General features: G+C 35.8%; 1 protein-coding gene across 1 annotated transcript in view; it reads right to left on the bottom strand.

The window, feature by feature from the left end:
- Window positions 1–332: 332 nt before the first annotated feature.
- ANO3 (anoctamin 3) overlaps window positions 333–18,790 on the bottom strand; it is a 124,561-nt gene continuing 106,103 nt past the window's right edge. The window contains 14 exon segments of the mRNA XM_058421013.1: window positions 333–2,093; window positions 2,849–2,954; window positions 3,671–3,751; window positions 4,935–5,008; window positions 5,010–5,083; window positions 5,715–5,867; window positions 5,976–6,121; window positions 7,585–7,682; window positions 10,569–10,626; window positions 11,779–11,890; window positions 12,942–12,978; window positions 14,288–14,452; window positions 14,801–14,941; window positions 15,882–15,964. Coding sequence (XP_058276996.1) covers window positions 1,911–2,093; window positions 2,849–2,954; window positions 3,671–3,751; window positions 4,935–5,008; window positions 5,010–5,083; window positions 5,715–5,867; window positions 5,976–6,121; window positions 7,585–7,682; window positions 10,569–10,626; window positions 11,779–11,890; window positions 12,942–12,978; window positions 14,288–14,452; window positions 14,801–14,941; window positions 15,882–15,964 — 1,511 coding nt within the window. The 3' untranslated portion in view covers window positions 333–1,910.

Genomic DNA, 18,790 nt, shown 5'->3' with positions numbered 1-18,790 from the left:
CTGATTGGACCAGATCTTCAAATTTATTTCCTCCTCTCATGCAATACTTTAGATACTCCTACACGTGCCTTGTCTGGTAACAGAGCTGAAATTAACCAAGAAATGTGATGAAACAACTGAAGAACTTAAAAGTCTGATGTTAGGCTCTCCGGATACAACAGATCCTATTTACCCATTTTGATGGGCTCTTGACTCTTAAAATTAATTTCAGTGAAATAAAACAAAAAACCCAAAACCAAAATAAAATAAAATAAAATAAAATCATTTTGCTAATAAATGCAAGTGAATACTGGAATCACACTTTTTAATTCAACAGGATGATGTAAATAGCAAAAATTCAGCTCTTTTCAAATCTATCAGCAGTGATTTTGCTGCAGCTTAATCCCTAAAAATAATGCAAAATTTGTAGACTTTGTAGTTACTGTGCTTTGCTGACCGTTTGTTTAGAGTTTTCAGTATAGAGAAGCATCATTTAAAATTGTACAAGAGAAACAGAACAGTAACTCTGTTTATCCATTTCCTTCCCTGCAAGGTATCCCTTCAAACTTGTTTAAACATTAAGTACTTTTCCTGTATTATGAAGTGTTAGTAATAGACAATCTCATCACCAAAATGTGACTCAACCACAAGTAACACCGCAGTTCGCTGTTTGTACATAAAAAATGAAATTTGATTCTTCAATGAACATCTACTTTTTTAGTGATTTTATGGAAAAAATCCCCCCCAAAGTGTAAGAAGGCATACTACTACTACAACTACTACTACTACTACTACTAGTAAGTCTAAGGGTAACCACTGTGTGTGTATGCATTTATATACAATCCGTATACATATTTGCCTGTATCCATCTCCAATGTTATGACATATTTAGGCCAATAAAAGAAGTGTACATTACTGCAACATTTACTATTACAAGACAATAATTACAAATTTCTCTTATTCTCTTTCCCTGAACAAGCAAGCCACAATGTTATACTGTATGTCTCATATATATCTGCATAAGCTTGCATACTATAAAGATATAATTGTATTTTGAAGATAAAGTAATTTGCACTGCATGGGAACATTTTAAGTTAGCATTCTGTGAAGTCATGGAATCATTGCCCAGACAGATCAAGATGAACAGTAATACAGTTAGCATGAAAATAACAGTTCATCCCAGACGCATACGGAGATGGCCTTTCCACACGCAGAAGTGGAAAGACAACGGCTGTGTAATTTTTCAAACAGAAAACGATGTTTCTTCTAGTGCTGCTGTTTTCTTTCTGAATTTGGGGTGTTTTGGTTTTCAACTAGATGGATAAATTAATGACACTGATGTGCAATCTTAAACTGCATAGTATATATTTAGCAGCCACAGACCCCGTTTTTAGGGTAGGACCACATCCACAATCTCAACAAGAGACTAGGACAAACCTGACAAAACAGTAAGCCTGAAAGTTCAAGTCATGGCCACAAAGGCAACAACTGCTCTTTTCTTTAGAGGCATTACAGATGGAGCTGAGCAATCAGAAGATGTAGAAGTAGTCAATACCATGTAAGTTCGTTTTAGTCATGCCCTGACTCTATAGATTCACAGGTAATTTTCTTTTTTCATCATGCTGATAGTATCTTCTTAAACAGCATGAAAACCCATTGCCTTTTTTTAAAAAAATGTCCAGACTTTTAATCTGTCTGCACATTTCTGAATGCTAACTGGCACTGGAGCCCATCACAGACCAGTTACAGGTAAGGCTTTTCAATGTTATCATTGGAAACATCTGTTTTTCAGTGCTCACCAAAGTACGCAACTGTACTGCCTAGCAAGAACATATATACACCACCACCAAATCTCACACTGATGCAGACTGACTTAATTTTGTAACTTCACTCTCCAATTTCTAAGCATTTTTGTTGTAGCATGGTAGTGACTAAGGCCATTCATGGTGATACTGTTTCCCATTCTTTTTCCTTTCTCTTTGCAAATGTTCCAGTTCAGCCTCGTACATCATTTCCTGGACTAAGTATTTCTCTCTTCTCATTCTGTCACACAAGTCTTTGGGTATGTCTGGAATTAGGTAGGCAATGAAAGACTTTATTCCAAAAACAAGGTGCTGAAAAGAAAAACAAAAAAAAAATTGCTTAACATATCAGTAAGTATACCTTTGTAGGACTACACTTTAGAGCCTAAAAGTCTGTGGCAAAACTGAAACTGAGATTCAATTACTGACTGAAAGGCAACTCCTTTGTTGTTTTTTTTTTAAATAAAAACACTCATATGGAAGTAAATGAGTGATCTAAAAGAAATGGGCAAATACTGAAGTTTTCTAAAAAGTAAAACAAAGGGTACAGTTAGTGACTTAAATGAAAATGTGACTACAGGATATGCTAGTATGATCAACAAATGGAAATGCTACTCACAGGCTGTCTTTGTTCAAGGCTTATAATGGAAATGGGTAATCAGATTCCTGGGTAGTATGCAATAAGTTCTTCAAACTTAGTATATATGTTTCATCTTTTATATTAGGCTAGAATAATGTCTCATTTTCCTGTCACAGATTCTATCTTGTAATAACTATACCTAATATACACAAAACTTGCATTTTCTTCTTTTTAATAAAATAGGAAAGATTGGGCAGAGAACCAACATGATGTACAAGATGACTGTTAAGGAAACGTGATTTTAGAGGAGCTTTGTTAATTCTGTTTGAAGCAGCTGATAGGCAAGAGCTGGGGGAAGATTTTTCCTCTCTCTTGACTGTAATGGACAAACAATTGATTAAAATGAAAATTTACTTATAGGACTACTGTAAAGAATCAACTCAGACTTCTAAGAGGTAGAAAGGAATTGTTCCCTTCCACAACTAACCTCAAATACTATTATGAAGGCCAGCCGTGCTGCCAGGACATGCCAAAACTGCAAAGTGAATTCATATGGAGTTGAACTCCATGGTGGGGCTCTGTAGTCTCTATACCTGCAAAGCAAAGAGAAACCCAGTAAGTTACCCTGTGTTCAAAAACCTAGACATGGTCAAGCGGTCTCTAGGTTCATCCCAGATCTGGATAAAAGGAGAGAAATTGAAGTGAAAGCAGATTTCAAGATGAATTAAACAGAAAAGGAGAGCAAGTATCCAGAATACAGGCTATTATATAAAGCTGATTATGAGACAATACATTTTGCTTCCAAAAATCCAGAGCAAACAGATTCTTTTATTATTACAAAGCTGGAGTGTTAAGTGTGTTGATTCTAAATTGGTTCTTGTCTTTGCTTATAAGCATTTGAGATTCTCTAGACAGAGTTTGCATAAATGAAATATGATTCTAATTGTTTGTGTTTAATTGTGTAATTTAATTTAATTAATTGACTTCAGAATGCTTAACAAAATGGAAATGAGGATTTTTACCCTTCTTGGCAGCTGGTAAAACTTTTAAATTAAATAACTCATAGAGACCTGAAAGATAATGGCTTGTGAGAATCCTGCAAAAACTTCAACGCAGATTTCCAATATGTTCGTAGTGTATCCTAACCACACCTACCACACCTTTGTATCTGAGGCTTCCATGTTGAACAAGCATGAACTCCAGTACTTTTACAGGCGAAAAAAAATGCCAGCAATTTAAGCATATTTAATTTACTGTCTGCATTAATGTCCATGCCTGTATTACAGTAAGTGAGAGCATCGAAACATACCGACAATATCCTGAGTATCCCATCCCAAGTTCACTCAAATCAAATACTGATAAACTGCTGTTGACATATCCTTTTAAGCATCTGAAAGAGAAAGGCACATGGCAGCACTTTCTTCATAAAGCGGTTACACAATAAGCATCCTGTATGTAAACATATTCTGCTATCAGACATTGCGAGCATAATACTTTATTTGCAAAAGCAATTATAAAATTTCACGCAGAGGGGCAAAGTTCATTGGGAAAAAAAGACTAACATCTGTTTCAGATATAACACTGTTTAAAAGCCTGTTTTCAGCACTACTTATGGTTTTGCTTCTTATCTACTGGGAGAAACAAACCAAAAATTGTTGTTACAGTGTTTTTAACTGTTTCCTAAGATTACTGGACTTTGGAAGATGGATAGAAAGGCAGAGAGCAGAATAATTTAGCACCCTTGCAGAATTGGCCACCAATAATGCAGCATATGCAAAAAAATAACAGGTTTTCTAAGTTTTCATCAACAGTAAAATGAACAGTGCATATATACCAAACAATTATATTAAAGGCAAAAATTTAATACTATTAATTACAGAAATCATATAAGTATATTGATGTATTACTGTAGGAGTGAATTTTTGCCTTTGCTTGAAAACCACAGACATAAGACATCCTCTCTTGTTTCAAAACTGTCTTGTAACTTAACTAAAGCACATTTGAAAGTCAAAGAAGATTTGAGAAGAGATGCATGAGGAACCCTTTTATAATCTGGATCTTCAGGTTTGCTGTAATACTTCAAATAACTACTGGCAAAAGAAGAAATAGAATTACATAGTTTTCTCTTAAATGTGTATTGTGCGTTAAGTACTAACATTTTTTCTGATACTGTCTCTTTATTTTTGCCCTTAAACTCTCTTTTCCTGTGACAGCTCAGGAAGAGTAAATCTCTCTTTTTGGGAGCATATATGTATGTTTGGGAATGTATTGGGAGAAGACAGTATAGACCTACTGGCGACAAGAAGAAAAGCTTATCTAGAAAAGATCTGAAAACGAATGCAATTTACAAACTTTTTTGTTTACACTTAGAAGAGAAGACATGATTTTTTTCACTTATATAGCTAGCTACTTTGCAAACTCTTTGGAATGGCTGACTTGCTTGCACTTCACATCTGTGAAGGTTTGCACAGATGTAAAAGAAATGTATCTGATATATGTTATCATAGAAATACAGTGGTAAATTGTGCTTCTACTGAAAAATACATGTATATTTAAAAAAAAATCCTAATTACTTTTCTTGTCTGTACCCTTGATCTGTACAGGGACCATATTTGTATGCGTAGACAAACGTGGGAATGTAATCAGAAAGTAATGGCAATAACAAAGGCATTGGTGATGACAGCCAGAACTCCAATTCCTTCCAGAATTCCATACCAAATACCTAGAAACAAGAGAAATGTCAACAAAGTAGTCAGTTTTTTATAGTCATATTAAGTCATACTAGTGACAATAAAGTCACTATCAGTCATACAGTTTTCCTTTCTTATTGAGAATTAATTATGAGACAGAAAAACTAGTCAAGATTAAGCCATATCTCCACATACCTGCCACCACCCATGCCACCCAAATGAAATCTTACAACAGGGCAAACCCTGCTGAGAAGATACAGCGAAGCAAAAAAAGGCACAACCATAATTTTTTGTTATGAAGGCCAAATAGGAGATTCTGGAAAGAGATGTGTTATTTAATTCAATTTTAAATTAAAAGTTAATTCAGTCCTTTTATTTAATTTTTAAATTCAATTGATTTTAGACCTCGAATTCCACAAATCAGAGGCCTGTTTTCAATATTCAAACTATTATGATTGCTTATTGTAAATGGAAAACAAACTTGAGGAATCCTCTTAGCAAAGCAACCAACTGTCTTTTTGTTATCTAAAAGGAAAGTTGTCACTGAAATCTCTTGGTTACCTTACCATCTTGACATATTAAATACTTCAGGGGGTTAAGCTGTTTCCAAGAGGAAAATACAAGAGATGACACCTGACAGTAACAGCCATTAGCTTCTCTCACCTTATGCTGTTGCTCTTGCAGGCATAGGTCTTCGCCACTGAGTGACAAACTTGTATGCATCTAACCTGATTTCTATGATGTTGTTAAGCAGTGCCAGGAGGGGTGCCAGTGGGAAGGCAGCAACAAAGATGGTGGTAAAGCCAAACTGTAAAACTAGACAGGCATTTCTATGGTTAGAAACTGGAAATTCGAAAGATCTTTTAAATACGCAACATAGTTCTACTTTCTTGAAGAAAACACACACATCCCAAATTTGCTCACCCATCTCTAAATATTCGTCCATTAAACCATGGAGATTCATAGGTTGCAGATTCCAATCTTTTTCCCACTGAGGTAGAGAAATTTTAGTCTCCATTGATTGCCCTCTTCTCTTCATTTTGCGTCGTGACCACCAATTCTGTAATAAACTTTATTGGATTAAGAGAGAATTAATGACTGTATCTGCTCAGAGATTTAAAATATATTCTGGTACTGTTTTGAAATAAGTGGGAATATTTTGAACAGTACCTGGATGATTACTTAGGTATTTTATGGAATACTTTACAATATCATCTTAGATACAATGCAAAGAACTTATAAAAGATCTCAAAATTCTACATTGTAATTTTAATTATGCCTTTAATGTAGTATTTTCGGCATTGTACAAACAAGCTTTTCAGAATATGGAACATGGTTGCAAAGACTTTCTTTTTATTTGGTAGGATTTTCCTGAATGACTAAATTAAAGAAAAAGAATAAGAAAAAAAAAAAAAAAATCATGCATAGCAAGAGCACTAAAAAGTAAATAATGCTTCTCTTCAATCCTGTAAAGACAACCGAGTCAGTAGAACTCAGTAAAAATGCCATACAAAATACACTGAAATAGAGAATCAATATTTTTGAACAAACCTAAAGGACCTAGATGCTCTACAGAATATTTTTTTTCTTACAGCAGAAAAAACATTTTAAAGGTGTTTGGCTGAAGGCTGAAGGTAGAAATATTTAAGACTATTCTCATAAAGCTGTGGCAGAGATTTTTTCACAATGTAGTTATAAATATTAAGGACATACTAGGCTCATGAATTAACTGTTATTTAAATGAAAAATATTTCCAGTACTGAGACATGGAGCAACTAAAGACTACTGTTTGTTTCTAGATATTCTGGAAAAGAGACTGAAGATGGGAAATACCCTCCTTGTAAATATTTTTATAAAAAGGCTGCACTTTTTTCTCAATCTAATTTAGTGTTTGGCTCTTGACCTCTCTTCTTACTGAAAGGCAAACTGTTGCCTATGTTGCAAACACTGGTTTTGTGAAAACAAAATATTTCTTTCCGTAGCAGAATATAAGCATGTTCAGAAATAAATTTCAGACAGAGTTAACATTGTGCTTGGCTGAGAAGACAGGAAGCCTGGCAGTTCAAGTAGGTTTCTCAAAATTTTTGAGAATTTTCAAAAATCCTCATTCCACAACATACAGTACACCATCTCTCATTTGCAGAACAATTGCAATTGCATGTTGTCAGCAAAATTTCTAACATATTTTCAAAGCTGAGACTTCAATTAGATCAATATTTGACAATCAACATTTTACTGGAAATATATTCTTAGTTTCAAGAGAAGTGTAAGACTCAGTTCATTAGCCATTTCAGAGGCTGAGCATCTCTGTATTATGGAAAATAAAATCACAATAAACCATTTAGATGTTTAACATACCCTGAGAAGCTTTATCTTAGAGCAAAAGTTAATGCTTCCTTTGGGAATAAAGTGACAATATGTGAGGTGCAAAGAGTGAAAACATTCTCCAAACATATAGCCATTTCTCCCTATCACTGAATCATGCTAACATGTATTTTCTATTTTTAAAATAAACTTTGACATCTGAACTTACGGATAGCCTAGTTCCATGAAGTTGTTCCACATTTGTTTTAAAACCATAATAACTCCCATTTGTAAGCACAGATCTATCAAGCAGCCACTAGGATGACACTGAAATGAAAAGGAAGAGATCAAGAGCTAAAATCAGAGAATTCCATTATTTTTACTTGTCGAGAGTGTAAATAAAACATATTAAGTATATGTGTGGAGAAAAACTTATCTCCATCTGCCGAAATATTAAAAGAAATGTTAATAAAATAAACAGACTTTAGCTGAACAACCTTTAGACATGTTAGATATTAGATCATATGGGATCCATCCCAGGGTGATGAGAGAGCTGGCAGACGAGCTTGCGAAGCCACTCTGCGTCATTTACCAACAGTCCTGGCTCACTGCCGGGGTTCCAGATGACTGGAAACTGGCCAATGTGACACCCATTCACAAAAAGGGTGGGAGGGAGGTTTCTAGTAATTATAGACCAGTCAGCCTGACCTCAGTACCTGGCAAGATAATGGAACAGTTTATATTGAGTGTCATCACACTCAGTATACTGAGTGTCATCACACAGAACTTAGAGGATGGCCAGGGTCTCAGGCCCAGCCAGCATGGGTTTAGGAGGGGTAGGTCATGTTTGACCAACCTGATCTCCTTTTATGACCAGGTGACCCACCTGGTGGATACAGGAAGGGCTGTGGATGTTGTCTGTTTGGACTTCAGCACGGCTTTTGACACTGTCTCCCACAGCACACTCCTGGAAAAGCTGGCAGCCCGTGGCTTGGACAGGAGCACTCTGTGCTGGGTTAGGAACTGGCTGGGTGGCCGGGCCCAGAGAGTGGTGGTGAACGGTGCTGCATCCAGATGGCAGCCAGTCACCAGTGGTGTCCCTCAGGGGTCTGTGCTGGGGCCTGTACAGTTCAATATTTTCACTGATGACATGGATGAGGGTACTGAGTCTTTGATTAGTAAATTTGCAGATGACGGTAAGTTGGGAGCATGTGTTAATCTGTTGGAAGAGAGGATGGTGTCTGCAAGAGAGACCTGGACCAGTTGGATGGATGCGCAGAGTCTAACAAGATGAAGTTTAATAAGTCCCAGTGCTGAGTCCTGCGCTTTGGCCACAGTAACTCCCTGCAGCGTTATAGGTTGGGGAAGGTGTGGCTGGACAGTGCCCAGGAGGAAAGGGACCTGGGAGGGCCAACAGCCAGCTGAACATGAGCCAGCGGTGTGCCCCGGTGGCTAAGAAGGCCAATGGCATCCTGGCCTGTATCAGGAATAGTGTGGCCAGCAGGAGCAGGGAGGTCATTCTTCCCCTGTACTTGGCACTGGTGAGGCCACACCTTGAGTGCTGTGTCCAGTTCTGGGCTCCTCTTAGGAAGGACGTTGAGATGCTTGAGCACGTCCAGAGGAGGGCAAGGCTGGTGAAGGACTTGGAGCACAAGCCGTATGAAGAACGACTGAGGGAGCTGGGGCTGTTTAGCCTGGAGAAAAGGAGACTCAGAGGCGACCTTATCACTCTCTACAACTCCTTGAAGGGTGGTTTTAGACAGCTGAGGGTTAGTCTCTTTCTCCAGGCAGCAACTGACAGAATGAGAGGACACAGTCTCAAGCCGCACCAAGGGAAATATAGGTTGGATATCAGGAAAAAAATTTTCATGGAAAGAGTGATAAGGTACTGGAATAGTCTGCCTAGGGCGGTGGTGGAGTCACCATCCCTGGACGTATTTAACAAGAGACTGGATGTGGCACTCGATGCCATGATCTAGTTGAGGTGTTAGGGCATGGGTTGGACTCAATCACCTTGAAGGTCTCTTCCAACTTACATATTCTGTGATTCTGTGGTTCTGTGATTCTGTGATATTGCCTAATTTAAAGGTATGTGTGCTAGATATATCCTAAATTATACAGACCATTTCACTTAGACCAGTAAGTACTTACTAATTTCAAAAAAATGGAGCAATATTTCATTGGCAATAATCTAAGTCTAAAGAGAGATTTACTAGCAGAATTTCTGGTACTGGCATGTTAACATATATATGTGTATATATATATATACACGCACTGCCATATTAAAATGTTAAGCAATTACTGAACCATTTTTTCAGTTCATGGACTACAAAGTTATGATATTTTATGCTGTGGCTACCAAGTTTCAATAGAAGAAATCTGTTTTTCAGAGAAAAGAGGAAATTTCAGCATATTCATGAGCAATTCTATCACTCAAGTTAAATTCTGAAAATACTATTTTTCTTCTTTCACAATTCTATAGAATTATAGATTTGTTTGGGTTGGAAAGGAACCCTTAAGATGATCTAGTCCAAACTCCTGCAATAAGTATGGCCATTTTCACTAGATGAGTCCCATCCAACCTGATTTTGAATGTTTCCAGGGATAAGACATCCATCACCTCTCCAGGTAACCTGTCCCAGTGTTTTACCGTAATAGTAATAGTAATTAGTAATATCTTTTCCTTACACCTTTAAGTACTAAAAGGCAATAATAATCTCTCCTTGGAGCCCTCTCTTCTCCAAGCTGAATATCTCCAACTCAGCCTGTCTTCATGGGAGAAATACTCCAGCCCACTGATTCATTTTGTGGCCTTCCTCTGGACCCATTCCAACAGATCCATGGCTTTTTTTATGCCAACAGAAATTTATAAAGTTGATTTAAAAGCTCATGGCTTTATATTTATGTCCTATATTCAAAAATTCCAAGTACCAGGAGATTCCAATCTCGTAGGACTCATGGTGCTTGTGAGGTAAGGGACTATTACTGATGGTTTTTCCCTAAGAGACAGGAAGAACTTGTGTGTCTTGGGCAGAGTCACTCAGCACACTGGAGAACACAGAAGGAAAAACCCATCTCCTGTATCCTATTCTTTGCTATAAATAAGAGTTTAGTATTTGCTGCACTTGGAATAATAAAATATTTTAACTGGGCTTCAGCCATTTCCTTTTTACTCATGGAAATATCACAGGAACACAAAAAAGGATTGTTTACCTCTTCCAGCCTCCATCTGTTAAAAAGCTTGTTGTACTTTCCTGGGCGGCCTGCAAATCTGGAAAATAAAACTTCTGTTTCTCAGTGGACATTCCAGGAACACCCTGTATCAGTAGTTGTCTCATAACATCCACTGAATTTAGGAAATATCAACACAATAAATCACACAGGCTTAAATCTGGTGTCCATAGGATATGTAAGTTTCTGAATACAAAGACCATAATTTTGCAAGTGATTCTAAACTTTTATTCTGTCCTGAATAAAAATTCCAGCTTCAGAGATTTAAGATGTTAGATATTGAAACTCTGACCTACTTCTAAGAAGATAGGCAAGCTATTACAATTAATAGGAATTAACTTCAGCACAGGGAACTGCTTGCCCATGCGAAGTGTACACTTGATTTGTAAAATAAATCCCAGTTCTTGACGACCTCAATGAAAGTTATAAAACAGAAAAACCCATGCATCATCCTATTAGTACAGGAGACAGCAAGACACTAAGAAATTTTGATATTGTATGGTGAATACACCACCAAACGCAACAGATTATCACCAACAGTCTTTATGAGGCTTTTTTGTTTATTTGCTTGTTTTTGTTAGTTTTTTTCTAAACAATCTTGAACTGAAATTATACTATAAAACTTTATAGAAGATACTCTGAAATATTCTGTAGGTTACGCTGGAATGGTTTAGTGTGACCATAACAAAATCGAACTGAAGATGAAGCAAGGTTAGATCTGTGCTGTATCTCATGCTCTAAGCTAAAGAAATACAAGAGTAGGGAGCAGAAATTCTGGCTTCAATTTTTGTGTGCAAGATTTGTCCAACAATACTTACTGCTTACAGAAATGCATTCTTGGAAATGTCACTCAAGGAGAATAAAAATATTAATAAAAACTATTAACACAGGGCTAAATTCAGACCCACATCAAGGAAGTGGTTGCCTTTTTAGAAGTTCTGAGTTCTCATTTGGTAGAAAAGTCATGTATACCCCTAAAAAAAGTAGGATTTTTACTCTCTAGTTTCATGAGTACAACATTTCAAGGGTCCAACCCTTTCATACATTTAGAAATATTTAGTGTTTTAATTATGCTCAAAACTCAACTTGTACCTAAACCTTACAGTTCAAACAGTCACTATATTTTCTTCAAATCTATAAAATTAGTGAAGATTTCGAGTTCCATGCAAGTTTTCTTTTAAGTGCAACTTACCTGCCAAGAAAAAAGGCAATGTAGAAGATGGAGCTGTTCAAGTTGACAAACTGGAACAGGAACATTTTCAAAGCAAAGCTGTTTTCCCACTCAGATTCTGTTCTAGGGTGCTCTTCAGAAAGACACGATATTCATTATATAAACAAAAAATGAAATTGAGTTATGCATTACGTTTGCTCACAAATCAATCTAATGCTCCATTATGTTTAATTCAAGAAATATTTTTTAAAAAATTCTTTCATGTATTTTGGGAAAAAAATGCTTACACACTTAAACAACCATTTTTTTTCCCATTCTAAGACTTGCAACAATACAAAATATTTTAAAAGGAATATAAATAATTTTGATATGAAAAAAATACTTTAAAATATTTTAATAATTTGCATAAGTTGACTATAAATTCTGAGGTTTTCTAGTCTGTTCTACTGCCTCTAACCTGAAGCACTATAATGTTTTGAGCACCTCATTTAATACTTTAGCCAAAAGAGGGGAGCGGTGAAATTTGAGCAACCAGCTGGCATTTAACCAAGACAAGATCACTTGCATATTTTGACATGGGCTAAAAGTGAGCATGTAAACAGAACACTAAACAATAACACATTGACACAGCTAGAGGTCTTAAATTCTGTCTTTGCTTCCTTGTTTTCCATAAGCTAGAAAGCTTTATGTCTGTGATTGAATCATGCCTAGAGGTTTCAGTAAAAATTTTAATGTTACAGAATTGGAGCTGCTTTAAAATTCATGACTTGACATTTTTTCCAGGACAATTTAATTTCATCTTAACCCATTTTTTCCATCTTAAAGATCAAATTAAAAATTAATAAAAGATAAACCAAGTATTTGGGGGAAATGGAAAAAAACCCTTTAGCGTGCTAAGAAAATATGTTTTGACTTTTTCTCCAAAACAAGATTACTGTTTTTCAATGTATACTATGAAACATTAAAAGTAGGAAGATAACTTCCTTCATTTTACTTTATTTCCTCAATAAAATAATAATTAATTTTCTTTCTGTGATATTTCTCACTTGCTTAGGGAAATGCCAGAAATGTACTTTAGATAGATGAAGTTTTCAAAACACTTCTTTCAAGGTAAATAAAGAAGTATACTATTAAGTATAGGCCACAGCCAGCAAGAACTATACTGTTAGTAAAGACCTACATACCTAAGTCTGTCAGGAGATAGGCAACCTTTTCATATACCTAAAACAGAAATGAAATGTTGTAAGTATAGGACATCATGGCTGTTGCAATAACAAATCCAGAATGAAAACAAGAATCAAAAGCATGGTATTCTCTTGCTCTACAGCATCAAGGTATCTGGACAGATAAGGGAAAGCAATGCTGTAGTTATGTAATGTTTACGGTTTCCTATAAAGACTTAATTAATTCCTCTGGTCCCATTCTCTTTATCCATGTAAATGTACATAAGCATGTACAAATGTACATTAAATATATAATAAAGATAAATCAAACAAATAAATCAAGAGAAATAGTCAGATAACAATTGTTTTCTTAATCAACAGTTAAATGTTTATCATTTAATTTCAAGAACAGACATATGTAATCTAAAAGTAGGCAAAAAGTCTTGACACACTACAGTTTTCCTTTGAATGAATATGGATACTGGTTGAGGATAACAGCCTTGTACTGAAAACTTATTTCTGTATATATTGACAATCTCCAGTCTTTATTTAAATGATACTTAGCCCCAGTCAGTTGCCAACTCTGAAATATATTTCCTTGAGTATAATATAAATAGCAAGTTATTTTTGATAGCTTTGCTTGTTCACTTGAATATACATTTTATGATGTGGAGTGATCATATATAATGACAGAAATAACTACAGGACTCTGATTGGAAGATTTCTTATTGCAGTGAGTGCAATTCCTTAAGAGAATTAAAAGCCATCATTTGCTGGGTTATTATTCCTTTTTATCTGTTTGTGCTTGCATGGGAACACAAAGGTGATAAATAATAATGCAGCTGAAAGAATAGAGTTTCTGTCTATGTAATACTATAAGAGCAAATGATTAAACCTGTGCTGTTACATGACAGAAAAAACTTAATACGAAAATCATATATCACAGTGATTCTAGGACCATGCAACACCAATACCACAGCTGCATTTTAACAAGAAAGGGAAGAATCCACAGTCATTAATCAAAAACAACCCAGAAACCAAATTCTCAGTCAAGAAAATAATGTAGTTCCTATTAGAGATCTATTGAAAAAGTAATATTAAAAAAATACAAATATAAAAAGCAGCAATCTGTACCCCTGTAACTTAGTGACATAAGCAAAGATGCGAAGTGACAAATTAAGGAGGAATTAGAGAAAAACATTAACAAACATTGTAGCAGAGGAGAAAAATCCACTGCAATACTACCTTCAGAAACTGGTACATGAATAAGCATGAACATATATATCTGTAACACATGATTAACATGGTAAGCTTATAAAAATTACTCTTTTAAATTAACTGCTCCTTTAAAAGAACAGAAGACTTACAACATTGAGTGACATGATGATCATAAAATTGATACAGACTCCAGTGCCAGACGTTGCGAACTGCCAATACTTCTTGATGAAATACCACTTGAAAGAAGCGAACTGCTCCATGGCTACCAGTCGATATACCACAACTGCAAACACTGCAGTAAGGACCAGTGAAATCTACAGGTATGTATGAGCAGAGGTATTAGAACAAAAGAAATCACATCTGAAATAATATCCACTGAAACAATAAAACAAGTGTTTTAAAGATTTATATTTGTTTTGGAGAGCAGAATTTGAGAGAACAAAATAACTAGATGAGTTAAAACATTTCTCAACTGTTCTTTTACAATACAATTATATTGCATTTTATGAAAGAAAGAGATCCCTGAACAAGTAGTAAGACAGACAATTTTGCCTATATTATGTAAATCCACTAATCTTAATGAAGGGACTTGTGCTGAGTTAATAAGTACATCAGAATAAGATGAATTACAATACAATAATTCTAATACTATCAAACATCACCATGAAGAATATTCCTGAGACAGACACCATCAGTCGACTGAGCTTATCAGGGAAAGGCTGAAAAGGCTCAGGTTTTCCTGTGATAGGGTTTACTCTTTCCACTTGGGAATATTTAGCTTCAAACTGAGGACGCAGTTCTTCCTGGAATGACAGGGTGGAATCCATTTGTTATATTACTTATTTCTCTCAAGAATCAGACATACATGTCTATAAAGTAGAACATTATAAATACAAATGATTTTTTATAATGCTTCAATTCAAATATCTAAATAATTTGCTCTTTTGAAAATCCTTGGAAGCAATGCCAAAAACCACAAAGAACAGAAACCAGAGGAGCCCTTGCCACTATGTGAGGGTGGTTAAAAGAATCATGGGTCATATTGCTGACACTAGATTGCCTGCAGAAATTTGTAAGAAAACTATAAATTAGGGCCAATTATAATGATGCTTTTTGTGTTATGAGAGCATTTATTAAAAGCCACCATCTTCTATCTACTCATCCATGGAAAGCTGTAAAACAAATAAAGTCTATTAAATTGCAGTTTATTGACTTAAACTGCAATACAGGTAAATACACCAATACAGGTAAATTACAGCTATATTGACTAGTGATTTATGGAATAACAAGATTTTATTAATACTGACACTGATAGCAGAATGATCCTTGATATCATCAAGGATGATATGCTATGCCTCTCTGAAGGATAGAAAATTTAGTTTCTGTCTTGCTGCTAGTCTTGGTCCTATTTTATATGCAAGATCAGAAATTCCCAGAGCAAGAACTACAGAACTGAAAAGGCATCTCAAGTAGCTCCTGTCCTCTGTAGGGGAAGTATTTCCACTCAGTTTTTCCAAGGATACTTTTAATAAATGTAGAATTATATTTGGAATTATAATATCACTTGCAAAAGTCAAAGTATACTTGTACAATCTCAGGCACACCTTTGTATTTTGTAACTAGTACTATAAAGACAAACATGATCTGAATGACAAACTCAGATGACTGTCACACAATATGGATTGATACTGAGACTTTAACCATGCTGATAGCAAGGCTATGTTTACTTCTGTTTCTTCTTACCTCTTCATCTTCCCAGTCTATGAGGTCCCAATCATAAGTTAATACAGCTCTCCGTCTTTTCCAAAACTCTAGAAAGACTGTTGCTATGGAAAACAACTGTACTTTAATTACAAGGGGAAAAAAGGGGCTATGCAGATCTTAAAAAATCAGCAATGTAACATGTATCATTAGCCACTTTCTGACAATTTTCCCCATGGAAGCTGAAAACTCTAAGTATCTTCAGGATAATCCCTGTAAAGTTACAATACCGTTCAACAATGTTTAACTAAGAATCATCATTTTGTTGTCTGCAGTAGCTGTACAGAGATACAGCTGTCAATACAAGACATTGCCATCCCTTTAAATTCATCATTTTGCTTTTCATTTTATTCAAAACATAAAGTCTTCTCTTGAAGAAACAAGGATACTAAAGAGCTAACAGCAATCTCATGTTATTCAGTTCAAATAAGACAACCTCACTTCTTGTCCAGGTTTTATACTGCAGCAGTTTTGCTACTAGAATAATTCTTTACACAATTATTTCTAATTTAGGTGTGAGACCATAATCAGATTCACCATGTACTTAGGGACCCTGATAAGATAATTACAACTAATAAGTAACCCCAAATTTCCAAAACACTGTAGTCTGCCACTGAGGGTAAGACACCTTATGTAGGGTGTGATTCCTGACAAAACATAGAATTGTCCAATTGTTCCTTGGAAAACAATGTATTCAAATAGGAAGTAACAAAAATTGCTTCCTTCTAAAAAGCCAGCTGCTCAGAAGAAGGATTTCTAGCTCAAAATAAACAGGATGGTCTCCTATTCCTACCTTTATCTGTATTTCTGTATTATGTTTAATATATTTTTGGGTTTCTATACATATTTGATACATAATTAGTTATCATAATTAGTTATATATATTATACCTATACTGATATAAATATACATGACTTATCTATATAATATATTAAGGCAGAGCAACTAGAAGTTAGCAGAAGTTCACCATACCACTAACCATAAATAATGGTTTGTTGAATGAAAGGAACTTGTCCCTGAGTATTATTTTAGGTAGTATATTCTTTTATTCTTTGAAGCATGGATCTGCAGACATAAGTTTCAGATGCTCTTGACAAGAACAACACCCAGCTCTCCATTTAAGCAGTAGTGGAATTTGTACTTGAGTAACCTGAGGTGAAACAGACACTGGCAGTGGTACCACAACCAATAAAAGGTTCTGGTACTATATGAATAACAATAAATGATGTCTTTTATGTTACATGTGTGCATGAAGCGCTTGACAACGCAATGATAAACAAAATCTTCTATCTAAATGAAGCAGGTGAAGCCAAATTGTTAACTATACCTGTCAACTAAAGTACCTTTTCCAGATTCACCTGAGGTCTTAAAAAAGCTGCAATGTTCTCTTTCCCACTGTAAAATAGAATTCATGGTAATTTTGCTGTGCTACAGTGCTACTGAGAAAAAAGCTAAAGGAATAAAAAAAGCCCTGCATTTTGGAAGAAAACCAATTTACAAAACTTCTGCTGTGGTGCAAAATTCCAGTCTAAATAACAGTGAAAAAACATCAAAATTTTGAAATTCAAGTATATGTCTCTTATAGATGTGATGGTTGGCTCTTGCAATTAAGGGATGAATATTATGTGTATGTTAAGAGAAGCTTTATTGATGTATAGGTATTTTATTGTGGTTTGTTGTTCAGATGTCCTCTGTTCTTCCCATAGTCCTCCCTTTCCCCCCCTGCCATATGGTTTCCGAGGGATGGCCTTGGTGGTCTGGACTTGTGGCTGGAGGGCATGTACCTGTGCCCCTTGCATGGGGCATTTGGGAAGAGGGAAGGCTTGTTACCAGGAGATGTGGCATGGCAACACCTGACCTCCAATCAAATTGCAAGAAAGCAGCCTCCACCAATGAACAGCAAAGAAGAGTTGACTGACAGACTGTGGGAGGGGCCAGGGTTGTAAGAGGTGGAACAGCCATTTTGTAGATGAGTACACAGCAGGCAAGTCAAGTACTCCCAGCGACACTGTCCTTTTTCCTTATTCCTTTGCTGTACTTGTTAAGGTTCGATAAACTTTCTAAAGTGAGTGGTCATTTCTCATAATGTCCAATTCTACAGAAAGCCTGGATCCTTCCTAAAGCCTGACTTTATTTTACTGCATCACACTGTGGGAAAACATACCAGTTTAAAAAAAAATTATATAACTTTAGCACAGGTGTGTTCACCTTTGCCCTGGGGAAGGGAACTGAAGCTTCCTTCCAGGACATTGTTTCTCTAGCTTAGACCTGATGTGATTAGCATTTCAACAGACTGGGAGTAGGCCAAAGAGATAAAGGCCATCGATCTACGAACATCTACCCCAGACTCTGCCTCTGGCAAAGTTGGAGACATCTCCTCTAGAAAAGACTGATAAGAAAAACAGGGAATGAAGATCTAATTAACATGAGAAGCGATTCAGTAGGAGACCAAATACTAAAAACTATGCAACTTGGGACCAATGAACACTGACACAATTGATTTCTATGAGTTTTGACTGTATAAAAGATCTGAAAAACCTAGTAAAAACTACGTGTCATGGAATGATTCTGTCTGCCCACCCAGGCTATGTGTGGATGAGATGATTTCTGTGGTACATCCTGGCCAGAGCAACATCCTGGCTAGATAATAAAGTAATGTCTTGACTCTAACATAAAAATGTTGAAGGGTTTTTGTTTTTCCCGCAGTTTTGGTGACAACACTACTAATACTACCTGTTGTGGTTTAACATAGTTTGGTTTTTAGTTTAGGACAAAATCCATCAACAAGGGAAGTGATTTCCTGTAAGGACCTTGGCAACTTCCTTAGCACTTGACAAAACCAATCATCTGGCTAGTTTTGAATATTGACACCCTGTTAAACCACTTAAGAA

The sequence above is a fragment of the Hirundo rustica genome, chromosome 6 (genome assembly GCF_015227805.2).
Source record: "Hirundo rustica isolate bHirRus1 chromosome 6, bHirRus1.pri.v3, whole genome shotgun sequence".
Classification (NCBI taxonomy): domain Eukaryota; kingdom Metazoa; phylum Chordata; class Aves; order Passeriformes; family Hirundinidae; genus Hirundo; species Hirundo rustica.
Note: the sequence above shows the minus strand (reverse complement) of the source record. Positions and strands in the feature narration are given on the sequence as shown.